This window comes from Citrus clementina, unplaced genomic scaffold, assembly GCF_000493195.1.
Source record: "Citrus clementina cultivar Clemenules unplaced genomic scaffold, Citrus_clementina_v1.0 scaffold_9, whole genome shotgun sequence".
Lineage (NCBI taxonomy): Eukaryota > Viridiplantae > Streptophyta > Magnoliopsida > Sapindales > Rutaceae > Citrus > Citrus x clementina.
Window position 1 is genome coordinate 29,129,516 of NW_006261964.1, and position 14,746 is coordinate 29,144,261.

At 35.9% G+C, this 14,746-nt stretch overlaps 3 protein-coding genes across 6 annotated transcripts; 2 read left to right on the forward strand and 1 right to left on the reverse strand.

Annotated features, from left to right (window-relative positions):
- Nucleotides 1–954: 954 nt before the first annotated feature.
- LOC18031190 lies at nucleotides 955–6,414 on the forward strand. Of its 2 annotated transcripts, XM_024177431.1 has the most exons (11): nucleotides 955–1,453; nucleotides 1,858–1,944; nucleotides 2,063–2,203; nucleotides 2,405–3,090; nucleotides 3,228–3,316; nucleotides 3,479–3,582; nucleotides 3,688–3,778; nucleotides 4,560–4,635; nucleotides 4,740–4,854; nucleotides 4,953–5,484; nucleotides 5,740–6,414. In XM_024177431.1, exons 1-11 carry the CDS (start codon nucleotides 1,168–1,170, stop codon nucleotides 6,230–6,232), a joined length of 2,700 nt encoding a protein of 899 aa, XP_024033199.1. In that variant the 5' UTR covers nucleotides 955–1,167; the 3' UTR covers nucleotides 6,233–6,414. The 2 variants fall into 2 exon arrangements, with proteins under 2 accessions (XP_024033199.1, XP_006421949.1); XM_006421886.2 differs by having other exon boundaries at nucleotides 2,063–3,090.
- Nucleotides 6,415–6,709: 295 nt separating this feature from the next.
- On the reverse strand, nucleotides 6,710–8,094 carry LOC18032530 (60S ribosomal protein L36-3). 2 transcript variants are annotated; one of them, XM_006421888.2, is made up of 3 exons: nucleotides 8,007–8,094; nucleotides 7,365–7,469; nucleotides 6,710–7,127 (listed from the first exon to the last, which is right to left on the reverse strand). In XM_006421888.2, exons 2-3 carry the CDS (start codon nucleotides 7,464–7,466, stop codon nucleotides 6,897–6,899), a joined length of 333 nt encoding a protein of 110 aa, XP_006421951.1. In that variant the 5' UTR covers nucleotides 7,467–7,469; nucleotides 8,007–8,094; the 3' UTR covers nucleotides 6,710–6,896. The 2 variants fall into 2 exon arrangements, with proteins under 2 accessions (XP_006421951.1, XP_006421952.1); XM_006421889.2 differs by having other exon boundaries at nucleotides 7,365–7,472; nucleotides 8,007–8,070.
- A 1,961-nt stretch (nucleotides 8,095–10,055) lies between these two features.
- LOC18032038 lies at nucleotides 10,056–14,520 on the forward strand. 2 transcript variants are annotated; one of them, XM_024182616.1, is made up of 6 exons: nucleotides 10,056–10,528; nucleotides 10,679–11,640; nucleotides 12,768–12,826; nucleotides 13,191–13,319; nucleotides 13,727–13,862; nucleotides 14,069–14,520. In XM_024182616.1, the coding sequence occupies exons 2-6, from the start codon at nucleotides 10,936–10,938 to the stop codon at nucleotides 14,387–14,389; spliced, it is 1,350 nt and encodes a 449-aa protein (XP_024038384.1). In that variant the 5' UTR covers nucleotides 10,056–10,528; nucleotides 10,679–10,935; the 3' UTR covers nucleotides 14,390–14,520. The 2 variants fall into 2 exon arrangements, with proteins under 2 accessions (XP_024038384.1, XP_006421953.1); XM_006421890.2 differs by having other exon boundaries at nucleotides 10,056–10,275; nucleotides 10,379–11,640.
- The last annotated feature ends 226 nt before the right edge of the window (nucleotides 14,521–14,746 follow it).

Genomic DNA, 14,746 nt, shown 5'->3' on the forward strand with positions numbered 1-14,746 from the left:
GATTTTAACGAATGTAGTTATAAAATCCATCAAATAACAGTCATATGATGCAAATGTAATGAAAATATGAGTTGCTTTAGTGTTTATCACAAACCAAACAAAACCCTAAAAATAATATAATGTCAACAAATTGAATAGATAGCCCAAAATAAAATAAAAAAAGTTTCAAATACCTTATTCATGGGATGAATAATACACCCAACTGCAAACAAACTCAGTGCATTAGCTGTTTGTAAGTGATTTTGAGTGTGGTGTGAGTTTTTGTATAGATGATAAATACGTGAGAAGCAAAGAGTGTTGTGAGTTGTATGTGTGTTTTATATTTTTCTTTAGGGATATTTTAGACAATATACCACATAAAAAGACATACTTAGATAATTTTCAAACATGGGGTATATTTAACTAAATACACTACTTTTAAGGCATATTTAATTAAAAACCCCTTTTTGTTGTGTGGAGTTAAAGAGTGAAGTAAAGAGTGTTGTGAGTTGTGTGTGTTTTATATTTTTCTTTAGGGACATTTTAGACAATGTACCACCTAAAAAGGTATATTTAGATAATTTTTAAGTATGGGGTATATTTAACTAAATACCATACTTTTAAGGCATATTTAATTAAAAACCCCTATTTTGTGTGTTATGGAGTTGGATTTTTTTTTTAAAGTTTAATTAGAACATGACTTATACGATTTGGTGGATTTTTATTTTTTTTAAATCTTACTCTTATAATATAAGGTTGGAGTCTTGAATCTTCTGTTTTATAAATAAGAAATGAAAATGGCAATTATCTCAATTCTCAACTAAAAAATTGGTTACATCGACCATTTTTATTTCAAGATAAGAAATAAACATTAAATAATATAATGTTACATAGCAAAAGTTGGGTAAAAATTGCCGGAAAACTGAAAATACGGTAGTAAAGGAAGTTTTATTTATGTTTGTTTTTTTCGAACGTCACTTTTAGCACTTAAACAAGCCAAAGCAGGGAGAAACAAACGGGTAAAAGAAAAAAAAAAAAAACTTGTCGAGACATATCCATCAGACTGTCTCTTCTTGTCTGATACCAGCACAAAGCATATTTAACACCGAACAAAAACCACCCTAGATATCATCTCCTTAATTCTCAATTCAACCGAAGCATAGTGTTTTTTTTTTCTTCCCCCCATCAATGGCTTCTACGACTGTCACGTGGTCTCCGACCTCTCTCCAGCTCCGATTGGCTCTCAATTGCCAGAGTAGTTCCTGCAATTCCCCTTCAGTTCTTGTACGGTCTCGCTTCAAGAAGTTGAATCGTCCGGTTCACCTCCGTTGTTTTGGCCCGAGCGCAGGACGGCGTCGTGGTTGCAGTTTATTAATCCGGTCTGAATCTAATGCAGAGAGTTTTTCCGGGTGGTCCGAATCGGGAAATGATGGTGAACAATCTATTGAATCGCAGAAGAAAGGAGGACTAGGAGGTGTAAATTTTTTTGTATTTTTCCTTTTTTTTTCCTGACTTGGTTGTTGAAAACGTTGAGAAAAATAAATATAATATTTTAGACGTGATTCATTATATGATGTAAAAATGCGGCTTGAATTGATAAATAGATAAAGTTTAGAGCTTTTTAAAATTCAAACGAAATGTTGAGAGGAAAATCTAGTGCTCTACTTTGCTATTCCTGCCGGGATTGACTTAGTTGACGGTGCTGTTTAATTCTGAATTGCTTCTCGCAATGGATGGTTAAGCTAATATATATGTACTGGAAGCTCGAGAAGGACCTAGTGTTGGATAAATTTGGTTTCTCTGTGTTGAGTTGCTTTTGGGGCTAATAGTTCTCTTTTTGTACGGACTAATAACAATTCTAAAGTAGTTTGCTTTCAGGGATTGTGCAAGCTGGAGTTGCTGGAGTGGTTTTGTTTGCAGGGCTTACCTTTGCTGCATTGTCTCTAAGCAAGCGGAGTACCTCTAGTAAGTGGTTTTGTCTTTTTTAGCTCCCTAGAATGAATTTCACTAAGTGGGTGGTTAATAATTATGTCTATGTTATCATTTAGTGATGCTTGTGATTTTTGAAATTTGGTGAATGCAGGGCCAAGAGAACAAATGGAACCCTTGACAGCTGCGCAAGATGTCTCGATTGTCCCTGATCACAAGATTGATAAATTTGAAGAATATGGATATGCAGGCAACAATGTGAAGCAAGATGATAGAAGCCTGGAAAGCAAGACAGGTACAGATAATGCTCTTTCTTCTTCTTCAGAAGCTATTGAAGTTGCCAGTGACAATAAAATTGATAGTGAAAATGAAACCCCGTCCACTGGTGATGTCAGTCATTCATCCAGTGGTATCAATTCCATTAATGATGTTGCCAAACAAGATGATTTGCAACGTGAATCGGCATCTGATGACATGTCAGTTGCTCCTGACACAGCTCTAACTTCACCAAAATTACCTGAACCTGAGGTTGTCAGTGGTACTGAAAATGCATCTCCCCTTGAAGGTTCAGATAGCATCCTTGATGCAAATTTACCTGAATCAGCTTCTGAGATCACCGGAGAGAACCCTATAGATGTTGAACCAAGCAGCTTCTCAAATCCAACAGACCTTGGCAATGATGGGTCAAAATTTTCCAGAATTTTCTCTGATTCTTCTTCTATTTCCAGTAGCCATGCACCCATTGAGCCTCTGGCTGCAGTTATATCAGTCAGTTCAGACACAACTGTAGAACCCCAAATACTGCCCAAAGGTGATACAGAGACTGTTGCCTCACCTTCAACAATAAAAAATGTTGAACAGAGTGAAAAGCCACTGCTCTCGGGTGAAGACAGTAGTTCATCCATGGAAGTGCGTGACTTAAACAAAAATGGGTCTTCTGGAACATCTGTGTTGCCATCAATCTTTCCGTTTTCAAATGAAAAAGAGACGTGTGATCTTAATGAGTCTAATAGCAGCTCATTTACTGAATCACCACCCACTGGGAGTTCATCCTCCCCTGCTGGTATACCTGCTCCATCTGTAGTTTCTGCAGCTCTGCAGGTGCTTCCTGGAAAGGTTCTGGTTCCTGCAGTTGTTGATCAAGTTCAGGGGCAGGCACTCTCAGCACTGCAAGTTTTGAAGGTACTTGTTATCTCAGTTTTTGTTTTGGTTTAGTCTTACATGTCTAAACTAATTGCATTGAAATTAATTATTTTACCTATTAGAGGAATTGAAATCTGCAATTCTAAATCTCAATTTTCATCTTGCAATCTATTCAGGTTATCGAGGCTGATGTTAAACCTGGTGATCTATGCATACGTCGTGAATATGCTCGTTGGTTGGTCTCTGCTAGCAGTACTCTCACAAGGTATGCATGTATCTCAATATATCATGGTTGGTTGTGATCTTCGGAATTGAGCTTCCAACTGTGAATAATCGGTGCATTTCAGAAGTTAGCATCTGCGCAGCTTTACTAAATGCAGATCAGGAGTTCTGTAATCCTCTGATAAGGCTTTTTGGTTGATTTCAGGAGCACGATGTCGAAAGTGTATCCTGCAATGTACATAGAAAATGTGACAGATCTTGCATTTGATGACATCACTCCTGAAGACCCTGATTTTTCATCCATTCAAGGCAAGTGCAATTTTTAGACATTGTTGTATAACTAACTTAAGAAGGTTTCCTGTTACTTTACGGGTCTTTGTTTTCGCATCATAATAAACTCAGTTTATATTTCAGGCTTGGCAGAAGCAGGACTTATCTCTAGTAAGCTTTCACATCGTGATTTGCTTAACGAAGAACCAGGCCCAATTTTCTTCTTGCCTGAAAGGTGATTTGACATATTGAGCTACAATGTAGTAAGTTTTGGGTAAATTATTAGATTCCTTAGATACAGATCTTCCCCCAGCTACTAGTAGTGAATGGCAGAAATGATTTTTAAATGGCTGGTGTTGCTTCCCTATCTAGCAGGCCATTGCGATCTTGAAGACTTGAAGTTCTGAAATACTAATAAATTCCTCAAATGTTTCTTTTTTCTTGTTTCATGCGTCTGGACCTGTTGAGACATTTTTCATGTTATATATGAGGCTTGTAAATTATTTCTTTCCTTTTTTTTTTTAATAGTTCCTTCAACCAGTCATTGTTTGAAATACTAATAAATTTCTCAAATGTTTCCTTTTTATCATTCCATGTGTCTGGACCTGTTGAGACATTTTTCATGTTATATATGAGGCTTGTAATTTTTTTTTTTAAATAGTTCCTTCAGCCTGTCATTGTTTGAAAAACTAATAAATTTGTCAAATGTTTCTTTTTCCTTTTCGATGTATCTGCACCTGTTGAGTCATTTTGCATCTTGTATATGAGGCTTGTATAATTTATGTATTTATTTATTTTTCATCTTTAACTGGTACTGAGACACAATACCTACATATGTTAGTTCTACAACCGGTGAGAAAAGCTTCACAGGCATGCTATGCAGTCTCTGTAACAGTACAGAGACTGCATATGCTTGTCTTGCATATGAGATCAATTTATGTTATTTATGGTACAATGATTTGTCTCTTAGATAACAATGATTTGTGTCTCTTAGATACCAGTTTTTTGTGCTGCAGTCCCCTATCACGTCAGGATCTTGTAAGTTGGAAGATGGCACTTGAGAAGAGACAACTTCCAGAAGCTAACAAAAAGGTTACATAAATTGAAGCTTGGTCTATTTTTAACTTTCAGAACAGCTTTTGCCCATAATCGCAAATGCATCAATGAACTTATTTCACCTTTATTATATTGTCTAGATCCTGTACCAACTTTCTGGTTTCATTGACATCGATAAGATTAACCCAGATGCGTGGCCTGCACTACTAGCTGATTTGACGGCAGGAGAACAGGGAATAATAGCACTTGCATTTGGTGAGTCTAGTTCACTAATCATTTCTTTACTGATATCTTATCTGGAATGTGATTAGTAATATTTCCACCGGTTGTCATTTCTTTTTTCAAATAAAAAGGTTGCACGAGACTGTTCCAGCCAGATAAACCTGTCACAAATGCCCAAGCTGCTGTTGCACTTGCAATTGGTGAGGCTTCTGACGCAGTTAATGAGGAGCTTCAACGTATTGAAGCTGAATCTGCAGCAGAAAATGCTGTTTCTGAGCATAGTGCTTTGGTGGCTGAAGTTGAGAAGGAAATAAATGAAAGTTTTGAGAAGGAGCTTTCCATGGAAAGGGAAAAGATTGATGTTGTGGAGAAAATGGCTGAAGAGGCAAGGCAGGAACTGGAGAGGTTGAGAGCTGAGAGAGAGGTGGATAAAATTGCATTGATGAAGGAGCGTGCTGCTATTGAATCAGAAATGGAAATTCTTTCAAAGTTAAGGCGTGAAGTGGAGGAGCAGTTGGAGAGCCTTATGAGTAACAAGGTAGAGATATCATATGAAAAAGAGAGAATTAATATGCTTAGAAAGGAAGCTGAGAATGAAAACCAGGAGATTGCCAGATTACAGTATGAACTGGAGGTTGAGCGGAAAGCCTTGTCTATGGCTAGGTAAGGAAGTAAATGATTTTATTTGCAGAGAGCACAATAAGCAATTGCCATTAGAACTGATGGATGAATAAAGAAGGATATAAAACCTGCAACGGAAATACTTGATTTGTATTGAAAAAAATAAAAATAAATAAAGGTTCCGTGTACTCGTGCATATGGGTTGTTACCAGCAAGCAAAAGAGATTTATGTATGATTATACATTTTGGGCATGGCCTAAGTTTTATTCTTTCTCATTTTTTTCTTTCTTAATGTAGGGCCTGGGCTGAGGATGAGGCTAAACGAGCTAGAGAACAAGCAAAAGCCCTAGAGGGGGCAAGAGATCGCTGGGAGAGGCAAGGGATTAAAGTGGTTGTTGACAAGGACCTTCGCGAAGAAAGTGATGCAGCAGTTATGTGGGTTAATGCTGGTAAGCAATTCTCTGTCGATCAAACAGTTAGTCGAGCTCAAAGCCTAGTGGACAAGCTCAAGGCAATGGCAAATGATGTGAGTGGGAAATCCAAAGAAATAATCAATACAATCATCCATAAGATACTACTATTTATTTCAAACTTGAAAAAGTGGGCTTCCAAGGCTAGTATGAGGGCGGCAGAACTGAAAGATGCAACCATCCTGAAAGCAAAGGGATCTGTACAAGAGTTGCAGCAGAGCACAGCAGAATTTAGATCAAACCTCACAGAAGGGGCAAAGCGTGTGGCAGGAGACTGTAGGGAAGGGGTTGAGAAGCTTACTCAGAGGTTCAAAACATGACTCTAGGATGTAATTCTTCCTCCAGTTTGTTTCTTTTCTTGTGCGCCAATAATCATTTTTGCCAGCAATTGCAGCTTAGAAATCTGGCTGTGTATCATGTTTCATAAAATTTGCTCGACGTAGTTTATATTATGGGCATGGGGTGCTAACTGCACTTTATATAAAGAGAAGAATTTTTTGTTTTAAATTCCAAGAAATCACTAGTAGCAAGTGCAACTTGTTCTTTTAGCATGTACTGGCATGATACCTCAATTGAAATACACGAAAATGTGATAAAAATTTATGAGTTACATTTTGTTCATTGCTGCTTAAGTTTAATGACAAATTTAAAATCCTCATTTAAATTTAAATCTAGATCCTCAATTCAGTCAACAGTTGATTAGTACACAACTCTCACTCGACCTGAATTGACAAGCTTAAAATTGCCAGATTTTAGGTGATTGCGTTGTAGCCAAATAGCAATTGGCTACAAAAACATCAACAAACAAAAAACAATTAAATTTCTCTCTGGAAAAAGGTAAAGGTCATTGTAGCACTCAAATTGACATCTTTAACTCAGTTTTTGAAATGAAGGGGAAAAAAAGGCAAACAACATAGGCTAAAACACTGTGCTAAATTTAATAACCCAAGTTCAGGTGAACAAGACATCTAGCAAAGTTATGCATCACTTCTTCTTCTCTCCACCTCCAGGGGCCCTACTCTTGCGAAGGGCATTAGACATCTCCTCCCGCTTCTTCTTTGCCCTCTTGTGAGTGCCAAGCTTTCTCTTTGCAACCTTCAGTGCCCTCTTGTCCTTGCCGACTTTAAGAAGCTCAGTGATCCTTTTCTCATAGGGTGCAAAGCCAGCAACTTCCCTAATCACAGTCCTCACGAAGTGGACCCTTTTGCTTGTTTTCTGTATGTCAACAAGGAAGAGAAGAAGAGACCACATTATATCTGAGCATTATCTTGCACCATTAGTAAATTTGAATTCTAAACTAACTAATAAACCAAATTAGAAGTTGACACAGCAAAGTAACCCCCCCCCCCAAAAACAAAAAATTGCATGCCTGCAAAATAATTTATCTGAAAAACTAGATCCAAAAAACAAAAACTGTGAACAATATCAATTTGCAGCACAAAATGAACTTACCCCTTTGCGATCTGCTGGGCGTGGCGGCAGTTCCTTCTTCGTCACAATATGACCCTTGTTTAATCCAACAAAGAGACCAGTATTTGGCTGTTTCGGAGCCATCACCTGCTTCAATGCATACATCAATTTAAATAACCCCAACATGAAAAGGGAAAGAAAAGGAACTTATTCCATGTAGTATACATATTCAAACCATACAAAAAAAATCACAGAAAATGGATTTCAAAACTATTGAAAAATCTCCCAGTCCCATCATTAGGCAAATCACAAGCAAATGAATACGCCAAAATGAAAATAATAATAATAATAACAAGGCCATGATGAAGAATAATTAGCTACAAAACTTCCCCAAAAAAAAATATAGTTACGATAAATTTACAGCACGGAAAAGCTGATACGAACTAACATGCTACTCAAGCAGCAGTTAACAAAGCTTACTTTAAATCAAGGACATAATGAAGGAAAATAAAGTGAAAATCTTGAATAGTATAGTTTCCATTCTCCAAAAAGAATAATAATAATAACTTTATATACAATATCTTAAATTTAATATATTTCTTGCTTCGGTAGTCTCTCGTAAGCCAAACAGAGGAAGTAATAACAAGAGAGAATGATCAAGACAGAGTGAAGGAGAGGAAGTACCTCCGACGAAACTGAGTTGCTGCGGAAACCTAAGATGAGTTGGAGTAAATTTTAGGGTTTCAGGTTTGTTGCGCGTTTTATAAAGTGGGAAAACGCACCGTATGCTTGGTTCTGAATTGGGCCGCGATAGTGAGCCCAATTAGTCGCATCATGATGGTCCAGCTCAATTTATTTGTGACTAAAGCCAGTCGGCGTCCCTCGTACATTAGCCCCTGGGTTGTGGGATATTTTCTTGACAATTCAGCTGGGCACGGGTCATCACAAAAAAATAATAATAATAATAATAATTAATAAATAATTTAAGAAAAATTTAAAAATTTTTTAAAAAAGTAATGATATAGCCACAAACTTTTGTACAAACTTATTTTGTATAAATTTATGTGGCATGATGAAATTAGTTGAATTAAAAATCTCTTAACCCACATGATTTGTATATATTATTTTATATTTTCATTCAACTAATGAATTAATGCCACATCAGTTTGTACAAGATAAATTTGTACAAGAATTTGTGGTTGTATCATCACTCGTAAAAAAATATATTTTATTTTAATTGAAATACATACATATTTTAATATTTATTTAATTCGCTCATAACTTATATTTAAATCTTAAAGTACTTTAAGCCCAAATTTTAAAGTTTAATCTAATAAAAACAAAATTTTATATACTATAAATTTGTAAATATAATGAAAAAAATATATATAATTTACAGCTTAAGCTCAGCCGAAAAAAGCCCCAACTTCTGACCCGACAAAAGACATGCTCATGTTGTCGAGTTTTACCAAGCTTGGCATGAACATGACATTTTACCATCCCTAACTTGTGATCACATGAGACATGAGTAGTAATTTGATTCATGTCATGATAAAATACATATCTATTTGTCTTTGTTTTTTAATATTATAAAAATTTTGTAATTGTAACTAAAAGAATAGGAAATTAAATTTGCTAGTATCGATTTTTTTAATAAAAGCATAAATAAAAACTAAAATCACTAAACACCAATATAAGAACTATTAAATCCCATATAATTACTAATTAAATTAATTAACACCCACATTATTGTAGTAATGTCAAACTTTGATATTATTTACTATGGAAACGAATTTTTTAAAAAACTTGTTTTGCCAAAATGAGATATTTATTTGGATTATTAATTATTATATTATCTTTGGAACTTGTTAGCAATTTGAAATGTTTAAAAGTTTTACAAATTTTAAAGATTCAATTTTTTTTTCGGTTTTGCTACTGTGTATCCGTTACACTGTACATCGACCACAGCCACTAACTAATAATGAAAAAATTATTAATAATAGATTAATAACAAAGAAAAAAATTACAAATAACGGAACACACAGTGGATGACATGCAATGATGCAGCTTATACATTTTAGTCACACCCATTTTTCATGTATCTTTAAAATTATTTTTCGAATAGAACAAGTAAAGATGATTTAATATGACAAAAAGGTTAGCTTTACTGGTTAATGAAAGTATTTTGAAGATTTAGGTTTTGGATTTGAGGTGTTTGTATCTCATATGGCATGCGTTTGTATTTAGTTAATAAAACAATTGTTTCTAAAGAAAGTAGTGATAGAACTATAAATTATTGTATAAATTTATTTTATATAAATTAATATGACATGATTAAATTAACTAGATTAAATATATATGGTCACATCTAATTTATTTTTATTATTTTATATTTTTATTCAATCAGTAAATTAAAACCACATTAATTTATATAAATAACTTTATACCAAAATTTGTACCGCCGTTCATCACTCATCGACAAATGTTTAGGCAACCCATAATGTTTTCTCAATTTGAGCAAAATATTAAACCTAAATAGGAAAATTAAGGAACTTTTGTCCAAAGTCAGAACTTTCAACTGAACAAGATATTAAACGGTCCTAACTTTATTTACAAAAGGATATGGTCTAAATAAAGAGCACGTGCGTCGCGTGACTTCGGAAGGCGGGGACAAAACTAACAAAACCAGTTTCCCGGCCCCTTCAAGCAAAAATACCACTAACATTTAAAATAATTACACAAACACGCCACTGAGTCACTGACTGTAAGAGCCAATGATGATGTTTCACGTTCCCATATACACCTCAAAATCGGCTTTGACTTGCAGGTGGCGCGATAAATCCCCCTTCAGATTTAAAAGATTCAATCATTATTATTAAACTATTAGTTTCACTTTTACAACTCAGCATTGAAAATGAAAGTTCTCGTCTTCTTCAGTTGCTGATCGAAATTGGTACAAAATGAAACTCCATGGGGATAACATTTTGAAAGTTTTGTTTTTTCATTAATTAATCTTGTAATCGTGCTTTTAAACTTTTGTCCTTTTCTTTTTGAAGTTTATTGATCAAGATTAAATCTGGGACGGGATTTTTTTCACTTGAATTAGATGATCAGTGGCAAGAGTAAAGATCTTTCAGTGTGTAGACAGAACCCTAATGACACAGATCCACTATCTGGGTTTCCATGAATTTCAATTTTGAGTTCCGGTGAGTGGTGCCTTGATTCTTGTACAGAAAGTTTTAAAGTCATACTAGTCATTGTTGCCATTATTATCGTTCCTACAATTCGATTATGATATTCTCGGTTTCTGCTCCTCAACTCATTGTTTTCATCGTCTTTTGGTGCCTGTACTCAAGAGGATTTTTTGTGGCCTGCGTCAACGGATCACCAAAGATCACCGAAGCCTGAATTCGTGATTTATAGTTGAATTTATGCTAAGTGTGTGTATTTGAATTATTGCATAGATGAGTGACCTAACTACCCGATTGAATTTGTGGAGTCGAAACCTTGTGCCATATTGAAATATCCTGTTATTTCCCCTAGTTGCCATGGCATTTTATGCAAAATCGATCTTCTGTTATGTGTGCTAGCTTACTTAAAACTATAGGCATCTATGTCTATCTTATGTGGCATCCCTCTACTTGAATGTGTGTATTGCTTGGCATGTGCCCGTTGGGCATGGAAGCGATGCCTCCACACGGCAGGCCATGACAGTGAGACTTGGGGGCTGGCAACTGCTGAAGAATTTGAACCTGTCCCTCGCATGTGCCGCTACATCCTTGCTGTCTATGAAGATGATCTTAGAAATCCACTTTGGGCACCTCCCGGAGGATATGGAATTAACCCGGATTGGTTATTGCTTAGAAAAACTTATGAAGATACTGGAGGAAGGGCTCCTCCCTATATATTGTACCTTGATCATGACCATGCCGATATAGTCCTTGCCATAAGGGGCCTTAATTTGGCAAAGGAGAGTGATTATCAACTGCTTTTGGACAATAAGCTAGGAAAAAAGAAATTTGATGGAGGGTATGTCCATAATGGGCTATTGAAGGCTGCTGGGCGGGTTTTGGATGAAGAATGTGAGGTTTTGAAGCATCAGGTGGAGAAGTATCCAAATTACACATTGACTTTTGCCGGACATTCCTTAGGGTCAGGTGTGGCGGCAATGTTGGCATTGGTGGTGGTGCAAAATCGGGATCAATTGGCCAACATTGACAGAAAGAGGGTCAGATGCTATGCAATTGCGCCTGCCAGGTGTATGTCGCTGAATTTGGCAGTCAGATATGCAGATGTAATCAACTCAGTCGTGCTTCAGGTAGTTCTAGTCTTTTACCTGTTTGGTGTCCTCTTTTGGTAAAAGAATTTTGGAATATTAATGTAGCACTCTATGAAGCCTTAATAGCTTCTACATTTATTTTTATTACTATTTCTGTCTTATTATCGTATGATTAAATGTTAGAGTTTTCAGGAAATTTGATAAGTGCACCATTGTATTTTTTATGTTTGCTGGTGTTGTCAACGGTTTAAGTTTTACTTGAGAGGAGGGAACTACATAATTCTTTTTCCATCATCAGTCATCGCAGAGCTTAATTCTTGTTCAAAGCTTAGAATGTATTTCTTTGATGAAAATGCTGCAACTTAGATATATTGTATTATAGTTCAGGGTAAGATAATTTGTATGGATGATATAGTAAGTTTTCAATTATTACTGCAAATATCAATTCTCTTTGCTCTGAAATTCTTTATATAATTACTTGTACCTACAGCAGGATCCAAGCATCAATATGTTTTTGGACTTAGTAATTAATGTTAACATTTGATCAGTTTCTTGTCTGGAGAGGATTTATTCTCATATAGGAAGCTTGCATGTGATTATTGCAGGATTTACCATGAACACTTTTTGGAGGGAATTGAATTATGAGACGAAATTGATTTTGTCCTAAGACACGTTAGCATGCATGCATTTCTTACAAAATGTTGCACTAACTGATCCACTGAATTCATGAGCATGACTAGATTGCTAACTAAATCAGTTTCTGCTTCATGAAGAAATGCTATTTCCCTTCATAAGATGTAATGGATAAAGTTTCATGTGCTAATTTTCAGCAATACGTTTTGAAAGACAGTGTAAACATGTGGAATACATGGAAATCACATATGACTCAGAACCTTCAGTCTATACCTCTACGACATGGATAAATATGTCAAAGTATGACATAGTAACTAAATAAACAAAATAATTTTTTTATGGGTAAGACTGAGAAACAAGCTTGCCACGCATATGTGGTATGCATGAGATTAAGCATAGTATGTCTGACTTGTGCATTGCCACTAGTGCTTAAACAGAATAGCATAAATAGCATTAGAAAATGAAAATGTTTTACTCTGATTTCTCTTCCACTATATTCTGTATAATTTTTTGTGATTATTCCATTGAACCAGGATGACTTCTTGCCCCGGACAGCCACACCATTGGAAGACATTTTCAAATCACTTTTCTGGTATAGTCACGCATCATTCTTTTTCGTCTATATTTCTAATACTTTGACAACTAATAGGCTTTTGAAATGGATACTGTGTCACCGTGAAAGGCCGACAATGTTTCACTTTCTTTTTATAATATTTTTCTTGAAGGAAAACTGTCTTTGAAATTTAAAGTCTCGGTATAGACTAAATTGGGATGGACCATTGCAATATGTTTGGCTTATTGATCAGAGATCTTGTACTTGTTTAGCAAGGGACTTCTTTGATATGTGAGGACATATATATGTAGCTAATGAGTTCTCAGTTTTTTTTTAGCACGTGAAATTTTAGCTATTGTGGCATCTGTGCAACATACTGATTAAAGTTTTTCTTTTTGAGCAGCTTGCCTTGTATACTATGCTTAAGGTGTATGAGGGATACATGTATACCTGAACAGAAGATGATCAGAGATCCAAGGAGACTATATGCACCTGGTCGGTTGTATCACATTGTTGAGAGAAAGCCTTTAAGGTACTACTCAGACAGAACATAAGCAGTTGTCCCCAATCCCCTTGACCAACTGGTAATTTTGGGCTGCAGGCTGCGGCTTGCTTTTGAAGTTTGCATTATTAGGGATGTATCTTAATTCCCCTCCTCACCCCCCCCCCCCCCAAAAGGAGGGGCAGTACATCATGATTGCTATTAAATATAGTAAGTTAGCAGTATAATCATGTCTTATGTGTCCGTGAATGAACTTTTTATTTCCTTTTCAAATTTATTGTCTATTGACCGGCATTTATAGGATTTGCCACATTGCGTACACAATGATTAATCTTATATATTGAGTGGATATCTTTGTTGATTCTGAGGCAGCAGAAAAAGTTGCATTTGAACAAGGATGAATGATTTAATCTGATTTAATATTATTTTGGTTGCAGATTGGGAAGATTTCCCCCAGTTGTGAGGACAGCTGTGCCGGTAGACGGGAGGTTTGAACATATAGTTCTTTCTTGTAATGCCACTGCTGATCACGCCATCATTTGGATAGAGAAAGAAGCCCAGAGAGCATTCAATGTGAGTTTTTCAATTTCATTATCTTTATAGGGTTGGGAAAATGGCTGAAGCCTACTTTTGATGCTAGATTATGCCTTTGTTTTATCTGGTTGGCTTTAAAAAAGCTTTCCAGGGTTCAATATGTTGAAAGATAGGGGATCGGAATCTGGCACCTCTGGTATGCAGTGTATGCATTTGTAATAAGATTGCTCTGATTTTCCTTTCAGCTAATGCAAGAGAAAGATCACACGATGGAGATACCTGAGAAGCAAAAGATGGAGAGGCAGGAGACTATAGCCAGAGAACACACACAGGAGTACAATGCTGCGCTACACAGGGCTGTTTCACTGTCGGTGCCGCATGCTTTTGCACCTTCTCCTTATGGTACTTTCACTGAAGAGAGAGGTAATAGCTCACATGAGGGAGAATCATCGTCGCTTTTATCATCTAAGAAACAAGCGAGAGAAAGCTGGAATGATTTGATTGAGCGTCTGTTTGAGAATGATGAATCCAGTCACATTGTATTTAAGAAATCACATAGCACATAGGGATGATCGATGCCATTATTTGGGCATACATTGGTAAAGACAAGAAATATATACCCTGTAAACAACATAGATTCATTCATCTGTACTTCAAAACAACATAGGTTCATTCATCTGTACTTCAATCTCATTAATTTGCTGAGTACTTGGAAACCAAAGATGAACCAATATAAACGAAAGTGCTGAAGTCATTCAAACCCCGGTGCCTGTGAGGACAATCAGTAAATGGAAGGAACTTGTTTGAAGAAATATAAATATGACATTAACATCCACCTTTTGCCCTCAAATTTGCTGTTGATATATGAACAGAAAGAGGAAGTCGCTAGTGAGAAGAGATCATACCGTGTCCTCAATGTTTAT